A 16,824-nucleotide genomic window follows, 5' to 3' on the forward strand; every position below is an offset into this window, starting at 1 on the left:
AAGATGTGCATCGGCCGGGAATCGAACCCGGGCCGCCCGCGTGGCAGGCGAGCATTCTACCACTGAACCACCGATGCTTCCTTCTTCTTCATCTTCCAATAAATCCCGGATCATTCGCGCGATCAAAGCGAATGTGGCGAAATTCCAGTACAGCTTCCCGCCCATTATTCAAAACTAACAGTCGTGTCCATGTGACGCCCGTCAATGGACCAATATTTCACATACCATTTACTCAATAGCAATTGTTTAACTTGCAATAAAGAACGTTTGGCAAATTACTCATCAATGGTGATAATTTGTTTGTCTAGAAATCTATTCTGAGAAAAATATACACTCACAAAAATTAGTAAACGAGGTCAAAACTTGAATAACAATGTTGATGAATCTGCGAAAATGTGTTCTTGCCACTCATATTTCATCGCTGCGGCTCTTGAGTGCATGAATGAGTGTGTCTAGAAATATGTGAATTATCTTAATGCGTTTTCTATTGGATAATTTCTGCTGGCTGTGATTTAACAAGCGAAAGTAAAAGTCTTTCTAAATGGGCCGCTATATGCCTTCAGAAGCGATGAGGCGACTTTGCCCGGAGAACATTGGAATTGATATAAATTGGATTTGCTGTTCGAGACACTTTATGAGTCATGCTGGAGCCACTTTGTTAAATTTTGTTGGCTTCCTTTTTGCTTAGAAATGTTCTTTCAATGAACATAATTTAGTTTTGAAAGGAAGTAGACAGGTTTATGAGATAATAGAGCGGACAGCCAGGGCCTATCTTGTGGAGACGTGCAGTGAATTTGGGGGTTTTATGTATAAGTGATTTCATTTCTGATAAGAATATTTTGATTTATTTTCGCGGGAAAGATTTTGGTTGTGTTGAAAATCTCACTGAATCATGCCTTGAGCTGGTCCGAGGTTATCAACCATCGATAACCAATTAGTGTTTTTATTTTATGCATTCGAGGAGCGCAAAACTTCGCGTATACTGGGGAAATTTCTCGATGACATCATTGCCTGGCTTCAACACAGAAGCACTTCTTGGAAGGAAAGGCACACAAAGAGAGCCTCCAGTCTGATACTGGTTCCCACTTCCAGCGCTAATCCGATAAATTGGATCAACAACGAGCGTTCAGTTAGTTGGTGAAGTGACTTCAGTGCGAACGGTTGCCTTTTAACGAGTGCTCAAGATTTGAGGTCAAGCCGAGTGTGATTGTAAGCAATGGCCAATCTGATTAAAGTTGCTCTTCTCCTCGCTTCCTGTCTCGTCATTTGCCATGGACACACTTACCACTCAGGACAGTGCCCCAATGTGGAACCTCAACCAGATTTTCAAATGAATCAGGTGAGTTTTTTTTCCCTACTTCTGAGCGCGAACAAGCCGTTCGTTGAATCACGGCGAAGTTTGCGCCGCATGTTTAGCGCTTATTTGTGATGCTAATTGCATTTAATACACGCAATTTGTGGTTTGGCGGTTTGTGACGCTCTTTCATCACGATCAGCAGCTGGGCGCTTTTACAACAGTTCAATCTGCAAGTGCTTGGTTTATCAATTTGTTCTGACCTTTCGAGTGATTCAATAGGGATCAAAAGTCAACTATCTTTCTCTCATTTCTGCACAGTTCTTTTTTTATTGTAATTTAATGACATTTGAGTTGACTTTGGGTTGTTTTTCAATTTATTGAATATGGAATTCCCGGAAATTTGTTTGTAAACTTCCGTTCGGGAATTAATGAAAATGTTAATACATATTTTTCAATTCAATATTATACATATAATTTTAACTCATGTATTTTCTTCAGTTCCTCGGTATCTGGTACGTTATCCAGAAGACCTCAACGGCCTCCACATGCATAATTTACAATGTCACGCGCGGAGAGGAGCCTGGCGAGTACAGGATTGAGCAGACCTCGCAGCACTTTGCACTGGGATTGACACGCCTGCGGCATGAATACAGCTACACAGGAACACTCACAGTGCCTGACAACGACGTTCCGGCCAAGATGAAGGTCAAATTCCCACTCAGCGTGGCAGGATCGTCCACTTTCACTGTCTTCATGACTGACTATCATCAGTACGCGGGTGTCTTCTCTTGCCAGAAAGTCACATTTGCCCACAGACGCAGTGCCACGATCTTATCTCGCACGAAGACTCTTGATAAGATCTATCTCGACAAGATCCGATCGCGTCTGGCAAACTTCGCTGTAGATCCATTCGATTTGAGCATCGTGAATCAAAATGACTGTCCCAAGAATGGAAGTGAGGGCTTCAACATTCACATCGATCCGGACACTTTCTCAGCCGCAAACATTGCGAGTGTGGTCAGGAGTGCTGGCGATAAGATCGCTTCCGGCGTCGAGACGGCAATCAATGCAGGCAAAAAGGTTGGAACGGTGCTTTTCTAATGTAACTACAGTCTTTTGGATTTGGGATCTAATTTTTTCACTATTCTTATATCTAATATGTTTTGTGTTCTTGGCTACAGGCTTACAATAAACTCACCACATCCAATGAAGATGCGGAGAAAGTGACCACTGAATCCACTGAGACGATGAATCTCAGAAAGAGTGAAAGAATGCAACATGATCCAAATGCAGAGTGGATCGCCTTCTAGAAATCTTGCAGCTGTTTTGGAGGTTTTATAAAGTCTCTCTCTCTCTCTTTAGTTTTAAGAATTTTCACTTGAACTGTGTAAGAAACGATTCTCAATATATTTTTAACTGATCGAATTTCACAAAGTCTTTCGTCTTCTCTTCAATTTAACTCTTTGAATTTCCGCAATTGATTATATCAGGAGGAAATTAATTAAAGTATCGCAGAACACAGATAAACACCATTAACATTTTTCCTCGTATATAATATCTTATTTATTTACAATATACAAAAGAAGAAAAGACAGACAAAACACGATTATAGGAGAAGCTCAAGTCCAAGAGGCAGTACACAATGTTAGGATGAGTGTGAAAATAGACTCTACGCCTCAGTTGTACCACTGTCATGATCGACACCATTTGCCGTGTCCCCATTCTCATTCTCCTGCTCCTCCTCGTAGATGACATCACAATTGGTCATTTTGCTCTTCAACTCGCTATTCCTATTCTTGCGAGCGGCATTCCTGCCCGGTTTCCGTGGCGGAGCCGATGGCGAGTCCTGCGGCAGCTGAGATATCTGCATCTCCCGCAGCACCTCAGTCAGACGATGGAGATCTCTCTCCTGCTCTTCCACCTTCTCCTTAAGCTCAGAAATCTGCCGCACATCTTCGGCACGTGGATCACGACGCTCGTAGCGCATACGCATCTCCTCAAATCTGAGAATAGAGAAAAAGAAAAGAAGAAAACATCATGAAAATCCCGTGAATATGTGGATAAATTGATAACAAAGACATGATCAGGACACTCACAATTTGGTCAGACAACGACACTTTCGGTGTAATGTATCGATTTCTTGGGCATGCTGGTTATCTCGCTGCTCATGAGTTGATTTCTCTATGCTGTAGTTGCGCTCCATGTCGCTCAAGTCGCGCTGATGCGATATTTCGAGTTCTCTGGTGTGGCGTGATAAGAAAAGGTTTGAGATTTGGTTGAATTGGGGGAAATATGATTAGATGAAATAATGACACACTCGAGTCTCTGCAAATACAAAATCCTCACGCAGAAGCACCGCAAGACAAACTACAAACGTTCAGCTTCAAAGCTCATTACTTAGTATTACATAGGATGTCCTCGTCGCAAAAAAAGTTCCCTACATATTCTCAATGCAGAGGATTAGAGCACATGTGATGAGGAGGCATGAGAGCGCATAGGACAGGGAATGACTCATATAGAGGGTGAACAGGGCTGGAATAACAGGACACGCCGCTTTTGCAAATGAGATAAACGACACAGGACGTGACGTGACTTCCATTCTTGAGCTTGCAACAGAACAGAAAAAAATGAGAAAAAGACAACAATTAGCATGGAAAAAAATTGCGAGAAAAACACTGAACAGTAATGATTCATTAATGGTGTGAGACACAATGAACATCCAACTTATTCTTCGTCTGTTTCACGCTCTTCATCTCTCATTTTGCTAGACAGGAAAAGTGCTAACGTCCCATTCGCATTTGCTGATCGTGTTCAGAGAAAATGTCGTGATCACTCTTGCCAGCCCATGATATGTTTTTTTTTTTCTCCTATGCTCAAAATACATTACATTTGCTTTGCCGTGAGGGTCACTTTGACTCACAAAAAGCTAATAACCGCGGAAGTTCTTTGTGTTCTTTTATTAGCATCCTTTTAAATAAAAGCATGGAGGAAGAGAAGCATGAGGATTTTGTACATGAGATCGAGAATGTACAGCGAAAGAGATTTATATCAAATTGTTATTTACATTCAGACAAGAGGAGAAGAACTTACTTCATCTTTGTCTCTAGACAGGTTATCTTGTGCTTGTGTTTTGCCTCAAGAGCCTGCAGAGCCTCATCCTTTTCAGCCAGCAATTGTTCATGTTGCACCTCTGAAAGACGTAATGCAGAAGACATTCTCAATTAATGCCATACGACACGCAATAGTATGGACGTTGTCTTTTAAGATAAATCTGCGCAGTGCCTTAATGTAATCATAGTTTCTATATTCAGATCTGTGGACGTCTAACATTGACTTTGAAAGTTATTTTCTGCCCAAAATTGTCTTTGTTTCTGCTCTCATGTAGATGACTAACATCGTAATTGTGAAGTAACCAGGAATTATTGACAGAATTGACACTTTATATAAATGTATAACAAAGAATTTTGAACAGTAAAACACCTTTGTTGTCAACAATCAGTCATGAGTAAGCAAGGAAAATTTTTATTCACTTACGTAAAGCTTTCTTGTGCTTCATCTCTAGTTCTTCAGTGGTGTTGCACAGTTCCTGTGCAAATTCCTCTGAAACTGACTGAAGACGCTCTGAAAATTGCGTCTGCATGTCTTCCCTTTCAGCCTCACGCTCCTCCTCGATTTTGGCTTGAAAATTGAGAACACGTGTAGGTATTTGCAGCATGAAACGCATATTTTATAAGAGAATAGCTTATAAAGTAAATATTAATGCTTACCTAAGACTTCCTCGCGGTATTGAATCTCACGATCTAAAATAAGCTGATTATTTCGATCGGAGCGATCAACATAAATCCTCGCATCGATGGCTTGTTTGTCACATTTCGCCGAGACATCTCTCAGTTCTTGGATACGCTCTTTCAGAGTCTCCTCGAGATCGGTGATCTACAAAAAAAGTAGAATTTTATTTTCCCAATATGAAGAAAAAATACTGTGAAAGATTAATTCACAACCTCTTTACGGAGAGCCTTCTCCACGTTGTTGTGTTTCTGCACGAGGTCGGAGAGCTCCTTCTCAAAGTCCTTCTTCAATTTATCCAGGGCCTCTTTTCTCTCATCCGTGTAGATCGACTCCAGTTCGTATTTCAGGCGCATCATTTCCTGCAGCAATTTATTCTCCCACTGAATGGAGATCTGCATCCGTGTCTCCTCGAGTTTCATTTGTGCATTTCTTCGCTCATCTATCAAGTCACTCTCACACTGAGCCTTGATCTTCTTGGCATTGCGGATCTCCTGTTCAGCTCTCGCCCTGGCCGCCTCCAACTCAGACTTCACCTCATTCAGCTGCACCGACACGGACATCAAACTGTCCCTCTGATCGGCAGTGAGCCCCCTGAGGGCGTTCACTTCCGACTCGATGCTCTTCAGTCGTTGCAGATCCTTCACATACTGCTCTGCCGTGGCCTTCAGCTTTGCATTAGTGTCCAATGCACTCTGGTGCTCCTTCGTGATGGCCTCCAGTCGCTCTTTGCACTTCTTCTGCATGCCTCGCATCTTCCACTCGCAGTCCTCCATAAGACGCTCCTCTCGTTCCTGATTCACATTTCTCAGCTGCTCAAATTTCGCCTCCAGTTGATCTCGCTGCTCCAGAGCCGCTTGCAAGGTATCCTGAACCAATTTGTGTTCCTCCACTCGTTCATCCTGCAGCTTATCTCGCTCCTTTCGTGCTGTTTCAGCGTGACTTTGCGCCTCCGCGAGTTGCACTTGAAGATTCCTCGTGAAACTCTGGATGTCCTTTAGCTTGATCTCTAGTTCGCTACGCGTCACTTCGAGATCACTGATCCGTTGCGTCAAATCATCCTCCTTATCGGCAGCCTTATTCTTCAGCACGCCCATCTCCACCTCGTGATGTTTCATTTTTCTCCGGACGCATTCATCCTCCTTCTGAGCCGACACTAATTCTGCCTGAAGTCCTACGGATGATATCAAGAGTGTATTTATAATTTCGCACTGTGGGAAAATCAGTAGATCACACTCACGCTCAATTGCCCAGGTCTTATTCGCGATTTCCCTCTCCAATTCATCTATTCTCAACTGAAGTTCAGTTATTTTGGACTGTGCATAGGTGACTTCTTTCTCCGCCGCATCCAATTGCGTGCTAAAATGTGCCTCCTGCGTAACCAGGCCTCTCCTGCAGACAGAGAGATAAAGAATTAGCGCGGCGAAATATTTATCTCGAGCTTTTCATCAAGATACAGCGGAAGTATAGAGGCAGAGTGCGTCATTGGCTTCCACATTCGCCATGATTTTTGGATTAAAATAATACCATGTGTCGTGAAATTACAGCTGAAATTATGTATGGTTCCAAGAGTCACGCAAGAAGAGCAAAAGAAAAAGTATATGAGACAATTTAACGCAATACCCTTGGTGCTTTCACTACACTAAAACATCTATTTATATACACGGGAGTCTTTTGAAAGAGTTATCTCTCCGCCAGAGTAGCATCACTTGCGGTTTCACAATGTCCAGGGCGCTCTTAAATACGAGGGAGGACGCCAATAAACTTGTCTTCAGCACTGGCCACTAATTTCCCAATTAATAAAATTATAAATAAATCTCTACAGTTGAGACAGCTACGATTTTAACTGATTTACAGTCAAGCAAAAAATGATCAGAGTGCGACATAATAATGCAAAGGAAATTCTAGATTGAGGGACTACACATAAAGGACCAAATTTCCTCCATTTTTCACCAATTCTGTCCTATATTTCTCTCCGTTTTTAATCTATAACGCGACCACTGAAATATCTCAAGTTCGTCCCGTGAACAAAGTGTAAACACGGGACAAAAAAACTGAGCGAGCATAAAAAAAAACAAACTCTCACGCACGCAATTTGTCTTGGACGTCGAATATAACACCAGTGCTGACTAGTGCTGAGAGGTCCGACATTATATTTTATGCGAAATTTGTGGTGCAATCGGGATCACGGTGCACTGTCGAAGGGTGTGGATGGTCGGAGAGATGCAGATAAAACCGGTCGAGGCTGTTTAAATTGAGATCATTTGCTTCAGGGAGGAACATAGCAGGAAATTTGAGACAGATAGGGAAGGGCATCTTAAGAGAAATCTATAGATTATAGTTACTTGTCCGACAGATTTGATTGAGCATTCCCCACAATGTCCGGCAAACAGGGTGGACTATCCCCATTTACATGTGGCATCATAGCATACTTTGGATTGCTGACACCTTTGCCATCATCGAATGCACTATTGACCCGGTCCGTATCACTTTTCACACTGTTGTCAGTGTACAATAAATTGCCATTGTAGATTGGATTGAAGTTGAAGGTGGTGTCTACACAGTGAAACACCTCAGTCTCCTCGGTCTCATCCTCAACATCCTCAGCAATGTCATTGTCCTCCCTCAGTCTCTCACTGAACTCACAACCACTGTCGTTGTCCGAGAGGGCGTGCGTTGGACTGATGGTGATCGCGGGCTCGTTGCTGCACTTAAAACTATCACAATGCGCTTCATAGTACTCCTCGGAATGGGGATCGTCGGGCTCGACTGGAGGCGTCGGCAGACCCAACTCTGATGGATTGGGTGACTTTCTGTGGGACTTGCCGGATCGCTTGGTGCTCTGTTGTTGCCCCATCATGCCATTCTCCACAAATGCCTCATCTCCAGACAAATTCACTACATTCCGCACATTGTCACGTTGCGTCTCGTCGCGATCTCTCCCCAATGGTTCCGCCGTGTAAGTGTGCTTCAAACTACTGGCCAGAGTATTTTCGGCACTCTGCCACAATTCACAACTACTCTTCGTGTTGATCTTGCAGCTAATAATATTAGTTCGTGTCGTTGTTCTATTTTCATCATCGGCATTGGATTCCCGTTGGAGTGACGTGCTGCGATCGCTCTCACGCGGACGCACATCATCCCGTGCCGCCTCGGGCTGTTCCTCATATTCGCACTCTTTGTCACTTTTCCCACACTTTGGCGTATTTTTAACGCCACCCAAAGGGTTGCCACCCACGCGCTTGCATTGTCCATCACTTGGAGACGCTTTGTGCCTGCTTCGGCGGTTTCTGCGCCGCGGCATTGCGCTCAGTGGGTGACAAATGTCCGAATGGAAAAAACCACGATGGCGCGATCACGCGTACCGACGATCGCGGAGCACCGTCCACGCCGTGACGACAGACTCTCGAGACGTTTGTGCACTGACTGAGGCGCGCACAATGTGGAGCTGATTAAAACATTATGCCAAGCAATTTTCTCACCGTCGAAAATAATCAAATGTGACCACCGCACACGCCTCAATATCAAACACATTTTCCACCACACCTCATCCTCCGTAATTTTCCGCGAATTTCCAAATTTCACCTCGACGGAGAAAAACAAACGCCCACTCGTGATAAATTTCACCAATTATAATTATTTAATTGCCTCCTCGTCTCACGGTTCGCAATTAAAATGCGAAATGGGTAAATTTTGGCACCTAACACAATTTTTCTGATTCACTCTCTTTCTCACCCTAAACCACGGGATTCTAAGATCACTGCGAACACACTTGGCAAAAATCACTGTCAATTGTGCGAAAACACCAAAATGAGACAATAACCAAATGTGACGAAGCTTTAATGTGACCATTGACACACTACAAATGCATTCTAAAAGTGATTAACCTTCTCTTCCTGGCGAACACTTGCATCCTCCCTTCTGGACTTTCGTTATTGATCCCACCAACTGTTGCGATTGCTTCACAGACATTACGAAATACCATTCACTCATTTCTATTTAAAAATATATTTTTCTCCTGTTCGTAGGAGATTTACTCGTAATATTTCAAGCGACTGCGTCAGAGTTGAAACACCGGAGTGGCGAATTTTCCAGATAACACAAGACCTTCAGTTTGAATTACGTAAAATTTATACGAAATGAAAACGCTTCATTGTTATTTAATCTTATGTTTTGACTTAACAGGATTGGATAATGAGTATCAAGTCGTATGTGCTAGACCAAAACAACATTCGATTGCTACTAGACTGATCAGTATTTTGGGTGTCTTCCAATTTTGAAAACTGTCCATCATGGTGTGTCATTACAAGACAGGAAATCTCAGCACTACATTCCCGGGAACACTTGTATCTTTTATACCAACAATCTTCTATCTATCTAATGTGCAGCTCTGTTTCTGTGCTGATATGTTTAGAACACATTTTGACTATCACATTTCCCAATAGTTGAAAAATATTTACCAATAGTTGTACAATTCGATGGGTGTTTGACCGTGAATTGGCTTCGTGTCCCTCGATGTCCAATTCAAATGAATCACAGCGTCAGATTCCTCAGCTATCCCACTGTCATCTTCCGTATCCGTCGTGTTGTCCTCCACATCTCTTTCGGTGTCAGTGAAGTAATTCAAATTCTCCACACTTGCCATATTTTCAACGCTTTCCGCTCAATTTCACCAAGTCACGATCATGGCTCAATAATTCACAGCACAAATCTACGATTTTTAGGGGAATATAGGCACAAATTATGAATAAATACTGGTAGTTTTGCACAGAAAACCACTAGCGCACAAGTCGTTCGATTGCGTACAGCACTCTGGTTAAGTTGTATTTCTGTACCACTAAAATGATCCCTTATTTATCGGCAGCGGGTGATTGTGCTGAGAAAACACTTCACTTTTCTCGCAGCAAAATGAGTTGCATTTTCCATTTCAATGCTCTTTGAGCGCCTGAAAAGATATTTAAAAAATTATAATTGAAATTTGTGAAAACTCAGTGGAATTCGAAGAATTTTCAACACTCACATAGAACACCCTGTGCCGAATAGTTGCACATTTGCGATTTTCAAGAGTCATTCTCTCAGAGATCAGTGATTCTCACTCGAGACTCGCTATCGCTTTGTTCTACGACAAATTTTATATTTCTTCCCATTCAATCTCGCGGCAATTATAAATAGATCTCTGCAGCATTCCTTATGTCCTTTGAGGTGTCTCTCTCTGCTGTTCAGACAATATCAGTGAGATAATTAATGGCTCTTTTGTCACATAATTTTCAGCAGAGAATTGTACTGAAAATATCAAACAGAATAATGTTAAGATTGCAATTAACTGCGTTTCAAATATAATGCAACTCTTTCTCGTGCAAATTTACAAAGACCACAGTGAAAATATGAAAATTTCTTCCTTTATATTTTGTTCCTCACACAATGTCTCTCTCTGTCACAGACTTCTTTTTTGTACAAAGACAAGAAAAATATTGATATATCATGAAATGACAAATAACAAAACAATTTGGTTATCATCTCAATAAAATAATTTCATTATGTAAAACTACGTCTGAAGACTATGTCTTTCGGCTGAAGGATATTTTGAGCACGCAGGAAAATTGAGGATAAAACAAGAACGTTTGCGATGATCACGGAATCATCAGAATTGACTGCTCCTGAGAAATGGCTGACAGCTCCTTCAGCCACTCATCGAGAACTACTGCACATATTGCCAGGTCTTTGGTGCGACCATTGCTTTTCGATGCTGTCGTCGTGGATGAAGAGTTCGATGATGACCACGAGTCCAGTGACTGAGGCTCTGCAGTCTCCTTCATCATGATGCTGTTCCCAGACGAATTACCTATAAAGAGATCAGAAAACCATTAAAGCTCTACTCATCACGATTATTGTATTAATTTTTCACACAAATATTGACTCTGTATTTACATAAATTGCATTATATATTCACATTTCAACAAGTTTTCCAACACATTTCATATCAAAACACCTACAAAACACAACTCATCAAATGTATTCCAAAAATGAATTAATAATGTGAATACGCTGCCGTAATATTGGCCATTTTAGCAATTGATGCAGTAAATTGATCTAAATGGTTGTACAAAAATACTCAAGTCATATCAATTAAACTCTCTGCAAAAACTCAGGTGAGGCAATTGAAAGTAATTTTCCAATGAATGGCTGTTAAACATTTCTTAATTATCACCAATTACCAGCTCAATTAGGCAAAAATTTGTCACTCATTCCGGAGAGAAAAAAAATTAGAAATTGTACAAGCATTTTCTGCAATAAGCTCACCAAATGTTTACACAGGCATTTGTTCTAAAAATAAATTTATTGTGTGGCATATAGAAATAAGACTATTTCATAAAAAGAGAAATCATGTAAACATGTTTCCAACAGCGCCACTGATTTAAGTAAAATATCTCTTTTTACGTGTTGAATAGTCGCGCAATTGGGAAAAAATTGATACACATTCGGGAGACGTACGATGTTAATTTTGAGATTGAAACCATGAAATTCTTGGGGAAACTCGAGGATTACAATAATAGATTACGCTTGAAATTCACTACATCTTTCCTCACATCATGGCAATTTCGCTTAAATTGCTAACTCTCTCATGAGAATTCCACTGGAGAATTCTCTAAATTCTATTAAACAGCTTTAGAAATAGACAGTGAAACTGTTATTTTATTTGATAAACCTTGAAGAATTCCAAGTGTGAGTTTAGTTTGAAGAATCAATTTATAGATTGTTCTCAATTTCACATCTGAGTGAAATTCTTCTTGTTTCCAAACTTCCTCCTTTAGACGAAAAAAAAACCCAAAAGAAATTTTATAGACTTCCGCTCGTCCCAAAAATAATACATTTTGCTTTTACAGTCAATCCAATTGCCTCACAGTGTATGTAAAATGAACTATAGGAAAAAAACACAAACTTTCAAAACAACGAAGATAAACGAGACTCTGAAGAACTCCTCAAGATATTTACAATGTTAGTATTTCTCTGATAAATTGGCGAAGGAAAATGATGAGGAAATATGCGAGAGTTGGAAGTTAGAACGATTAATTAGCGTAAAATCGGGGAAGAGATGTGTCTCATTTTCCCGAAAAAAAAACTACCAAGACTGTCAGAGAGACAGTCGAAGGAATAAATTAGTGGATTAATTGCAATCATTATTTTCTACTCTTCAACATGATCGTCATATAGTATGTATAAGATAGATGTATAGATCGTCATAATTCTTCTTCAATCTGACTCATGATTTTTGGCATGCTTCATCATCACCAGGAGAGAAAGTAGAGTATATAGAGGCACTTTTTACAGCATGCAGTCAAAAAGAAATGAGGAATAAGGAAGAGAAGACCGACTACAAAAAAATGTGAATTAATTAGACAACCAATGGTCTCAGGCTTGTTAGTGGTTCATAAATTGTAAGCAAGCCAACATGATATGTGGTGTATTTACCGAGGAAGAATGATTTTAGTTGAATTATGCCTGCGACGGCTAGATAGAATAAAAAAAGAGAAATTTTCTCATGAGACTCCAAACATTTTTTCTTCCATCTTTTTTTTCTTTTTTTCAAACACATCTGTATTAAAATGGGATCTCGAGCAAAGGGAATTAATATACGAATAAAAAATGTGGGTGGTTAAAACAGACTGAAGAGAGTATTAAATGGTAAACATCACCACACAATCTCAACTCACCTGAGGCACTGGGACGGCGAAAGATGCTGGAAAAACTCTGTCTTATGCTTTTCCGCGTGGAATCCTGCCTCTTGAATGGATCGTATAGGGAACTCAGAGGACTCACGGTCGTTGTGGCGGAAGTATTGTGACTGCCCTCCGTGGCTTGTGCATTCGAATCAATCGTGTTCTTCCTCTGGTTGACTAGACGATATTCACGCTCGAGCAGGAATGCTTTGGCATTCTCCACAATTTCCAACGTTTCGTTGTTCACCGGCAATTCAGCATCGAGTTGTTGCTTCAGTATCTGCAGCACTTGGTAGAAGGATGGAATATCAGTCGTTGTTGGTATGTCAAAGCGCAGAAATATGGACTGAATGAGCGGAAATGGATACCACGAGAGTCGACTTATCAAGCCACTCAAGTGAAGATTTATATACAAATTGTTGCTCGTGAATGTCTGCAGTTTGCCAAATATTGCACCTAAAAAGGAACCTGAAATACCACAGAATTATCTTCTTGAACCACAGAGAATTAAGTTGGAAAACCTTACCTAAATGAGCAGTTCCCTGAGTGAAAAGATCCTCTGAGAAATTCAACTCGACTTCTTGTTCACTGAAATTTCTCGACTCTTTCCACACTTTTCTCGTATTGCCAATCTCTGTATGATTATCACCATTCGCCACAATCGCTAAATCATCCTCTGGCCTCTCCCGGAAACTTTCATATCCACTGCTCTCCGCAAGCGACTGCAAACTGTCGTGCTTCACCTTCTCATCCGCGCAATTCTCAATTTTGAACTCCGTCACGTACTTCCTAATGATTTCAATGAGATGTTCTGTGTTCTGCGTCCTCTTGGGCGATGAAACATTTTGGTACTTGTAGCGATTCTCCCACTGATCACATGCATTTCTACACAGTGATATCTTGTGGCGCACGTCAAATAGATACGCATAGTAATTCGAATATAGGGTGTCATCCGTGTGCAAATTATAGTGATTCCACTGGTAATTGCTCATGGGCCGATTTGGTGACTCTGATGGGGCATTTGGATTAGATGAATTCTTGCCTTTATGACTGACATGCTTCATTATCTCTGGTGATAATTCCAGAAAGTTCTCCGCAGAGTCCGCCAAGGCGCTGAATTTGTTGATTGTATGACGATAAGATGTTGGAATATGTTGACAAGGTGTCAAGTACTTTAGGACCAGCTCCACCACGATATCTTCATTGTTGAGCGACAGCAGAGTATCAAACACAGACAGGGAGATCAAACACAGCTGTAAAGACAAAAACAAATTAAATTCTTGTTCACAATATACCAAGAATATACGCGATTATTACCCTCGTGTCCGTTGAATTGATCCTCTCCACGAGGATATCAATGATCCTCTGTCCGTCAAACTTCTCCTCGTCCAGGAGGAATTTTATGAAGATATTAAGAAGTCCAGGCTCCGTAACAGAGCGCAGAATTAAATCAAAATACGCCATTGTGGATATTTGTGCTTCGATATTTGTCTGCAAAGGACTGCCATTGAATATCTGCAAGTGACTTTGTCGTGTTAGTGATGGGCCAGGGGCGATTTCTGATGAGATCGTTAATTTAGAGACAATCAAACAATTCGATATACCGGCAAAAGTGAACTCTCCGTCTCCGCTCAATTAACTGTGCCAACGATGGACAGAGATATAAACCATTCACCATCAACAGTGATAATCCATCACCTTTACAAGAGACAAAACACACTACGTACTGAAAGATAAGTGTCACTGAAACATTGTAACTGTGGAGTAATTGACAAAATACATTATGAGTCTTTGAGTGTCAAAAGATTTGCATCAATGAGTGCGTGAATTACGACTTCTATGGCAAAACATGGTCTTCGAAGAGTTACAGTTTGATAATAATAAGAAGAATAGTAGATTAGAAAACTCAACTGATCAATCAATTTACTAGAAATTTTTATGAGATATGAAAGCGCTGCTAACAAGGCAGTTGATTGTATTTCATTGGCTGTAATGAATATTCACGATCATTAAATATGTAGATTTCTCTCACAATACATAAGCCAATTGATTGGATAACCATAATTATCTAAGTTTAGTGACTCGATTTGAGCCACATGGAAATTGATATTCCTTAATTGATGAAGAATCGTAAATTGGTCAATATCGTCAAATATTTTATTGCATCAGCGAGATAAAGGGAGCACTGAATATCTCTCGTCAGTGACTAATGCTTAGATAAATATTATTTCTCCTGACACTGAATTGAAAATTGAAGAGCAAAGTGCTCGCGTAACTCTTCAAAGACACCTCAAAGTGTGTGTTTTTTTGCACTGAGAGAGACTTTAGAGAAATTATATCGTCTCACACATGACTCAACAGGGTGACAAGCACATGAAGGAGAAAATTAGACTCACAGGAAGACAGAAATATACCCAGAAAGCGCCCAACAGCACCAACACAGAACGTGGAGAAAGTGAAAAAAAAACCGTGCATTACCTGCAAAAGTGTTGAACCCAGAACAGGCACAACGAAACCTTGATACATGAAATCCAATAGTTGATGCTTGATGAGATCATGTGCCACCTGCAATAAGAGAAAAATAGAATATAGCTAACAGTTTCCTCTACTTTCTCGTTGATAGAGAAGATTTACCGACCTGAACCACCGCATTGCAGAACTCCAGTGAGCTCATGAAGAGTGTCAACTCATTGATCTCGGCAACATCATCCGGCGTGATGCGATGCCAATCGCCCGCTGAGTTCGTTTCAATTGTCGTGGGCAGGAGGGAATAGAGACCACCGAGTCCAGTCACCAGAACCGGACACACTGATGAATGTTGTTCGATGTACGTGCGCACGTTTTCGTTCTTTTGCGATAGGGCCATGCAAAGATGGAGGGCATCGCGTGCTTTGTGGCCCAAAACACCCTCTCGATGAATGTACGGTATGAGAAGGGAGAAGATGATGAAGCTGCAAGAGATGATCGGAATTGCAGCGACACATTTCCGTGGTCTTTTTCATTCAACTCAACTCACCACGCCTGTCCATGCTCATGTGTCTGTCCTGAGACGAAGAATAGATCCAACAGATGGGCATTCTGCATGAGGATCACGCATAATTGATGCAGGAGAATGACAAAGCGCTTCGCGACGTCCGGGGGAAAGATTTCACCGTGGCTGGAGGCAAGAATTTTCAACAGAGGTCGCAGAAATGGCTCATGGACGAGCAATTGATGGCGTGAACGCTTCATGAGCTGCTCATAGAACTTCAGCTGCTCCAGAAGGACGGCATTTGCATATCTACCCGTGGATTTTCCCCACTCGAACAGTTTGTTGAGGATGTTCTTGCTGAGCAAGTACTCAAGGCAAGGCGCTGGTGGTTGGCTCTGACCCTGCTGGTTGTAGGGCTGTGGCATTGGCGTAAATAAACTATTGCTGTCCAACACCTCCACCAGCAGAAGCTGTGCCATCTGATCCAGGTGATTCACCACGCCGAGGATGTCGTCTTGCGACGGCACGCTGGTACCCTCGGAGCGCTGGATCAAATCGTTCGCCTGCTGCCAGTGCTTGCAGAAGCTGTCATAGCAGGCTCCCGGATCGAGCTCTGTGGCATTCTCCAGATTCATGCCTCCGGAACGGGTGGAGTTTGTGAAGCTCTGCCGAAGTGGACTCGATCGTAGCCAACTCATTCCTCCCTTCGACCTCTGCAACGTATCGTTTTGTGGTCAGAGGACTGCTTTAGTACACTTCAAATGACTTCAGGATTGCCTCTCACCTGACAAATAGGTCACAAATATGATCGTGGATGCCACCACACAACTAAACACCCACGGAACTGAAAAGAAAGCGGAACAAAGGAACTCAAGCTTCACCATCTATTCGTGTATCACAATTGCAAGAACACTTCTAGATAGAAATATACCTTTTCAACGCGGAAATTGTACAAAAATTGGAGAATTTCATGGAGCTCAAATGAAAATAAAATCACAAATGACAGACGCAATTGAGACCCTGTAAAATCGTGTCTGTGACGAGTCTGTAGA

General features: G+C 41.5%; 3 protein-coding genes and 1 non-coding gene across 9 annotated transcripts; 1 reads left to right on the forward strand and 3 right to left on the reverse strand.

Annotated features, from left to right (window-relative positions):
* Positions 1 to 6: 6 nt before the first annotated feature.
* Positions 7 to 77, reverse strand: Trnag-gcc (transfer RNA glycine (anticodon GCC)). Its single transcript has one exon. It is a non-coding gene; the product is annotated as a tRNA-Gly (tRNA).
* Positions 78 to 1,108: 1,031 nt separating this feature from the next.
* Positions 1,109 to 2,731, forward strand: LOC132263220 (apolipoprotein D-like). Of its 2 annotated transcripts, none has more exons than XM_059762920.1 (3): positions 1,109 to 1,339; positions 1,796 to 2,377; positions 2,479 to 2,731. In XM_059762920.1, the coding sequence occupies exons 1-3, from the start codon at positions 1,217 to 1,219 to the stop codon at positions 2,605 to 2,607; spliced, it is 834 nt and encodes a 277-aa protein (XP_059618903.1). In that variant the 5' UTR covers positions 1,109 to 1,216; the 3' UTR covers positions 2,608 to 2,731. The 2 variants fall into 2 exon arrangements, with proteins under 2 accessions (XP_059618903.1, XP_059618984.1); XM_059763001.1 differs by having other exon boundaries at positions 1,796 to 2,399; positions 2,479 to 2,590.
* Positions 2,732 to 2,843: 112 nt separating this feature from the next.
* LOC132258858 (myosin-4) lies at positions 2,844 to 9,868 on the reverse strand. 3 transcript variants are annotated; one of them, XM_059756390.1, is made up of 8 exons: positions 9,544 to 9,868; positions 6,324 to 6,475; positions 5,299 to 6,257; positions 5,065 to 5,230; positions 4,832 to 4,975; positions 4,388 to 4,487; positions 3,394 to 3,537; positions 2,844 to 3,300 (listed from the first exon to the last, which is right to left on the reverse strand). In XM_059756390.1, exons 1-8 carry the CDS (start codon positions 9,726 to 9,728, stop codon positions 2,967 to 2,969), a joined length of 2,184 nt encoding a protein of 727 aa, XP_059612373.1. In that variant the 5' UTR covers positions 9,729 to 9,868; the 3' UTR covers positions 2,844 to 2,966. The 3 variants fall into 3 exon arrangements, with proteins under 3 accessions (XP_059612373.1, XP_059612364.1, XP_059612355.1); XM_059756381.1 differs by lacking the exon at positions 9,544 to 9,868 and adding an exon at positions 7,516 to 8,402; XM_059756372.1 differs by lacking the exon at positions 9,544 to 9,868 and adding an exon at positions 7,429 to 8,402.
* Positions 9,869 to 9,930: 62 nt separating this feature from the next.
* On the reverse strand, positions 9,931 to 16,824 carry LOC132258875 (FHIP family protein GK23746). Of its 3 annotated transcripts, none has more exons than XM_059756410.1 (11): positions 16,704 to 16,824; positions 16,557 to 16,616; positions 15,818 to 16,485; positions 15,440 to 15,752; positions 15,280 to 15,366; positions 14,119 to 14,292; positions 13,328 to 14,054; positions 12,796 to 13,269; positions 12,554 to 12,592; positions 10,104 to 10,925; positions 9,931 to 10,028 (listed from the first exon to the last, which is right to left on the reverse strand). In XM_059756410.1, exons 3-10 carry the CDS (start codon positions 16,468 to 16,470, stop codon positions 10,714 to 10,716), a joined length of 2,679 nt encoding a protein of 892 aa, XP_059612393.1. In that variant the 5' UTR covers positions 16,471 to 16,485; positions 16,557 to 16,616; positions 16,704 to 16,824; the 3' UTR covers positions 9,931 to 10,028; positions 10,104 to 10,713. The 3 variants fall into 3 exon arrangements, with proteins under 3 accessions (XP_059612393.1, XP_059612385.1, XP_059612402.1); XM_059756402.1 differs by having other exon boundaries at positions 14,119 to 14,316; XM_059756419.1 differs by lacking the exon at positions 12,554 to 12,592 and having other exon boundaries at positions 14,119 to 14,316.

This window comes from Phlebotomus argentipes, unplaced genomic scaffold (assembly GCF_947086385.1).
Source record: "Phlebotomus argentipes unplaced genomic scaffold, Phlebotomus argentipes genome assembly contig_6, whole genome shotgun sequence".
NCBI lineage: Eukaryota > Metazoa > Arthropoda > Insecta > Diptera > Psychodidae > Phlebotomus > Phlebotomus argentipes.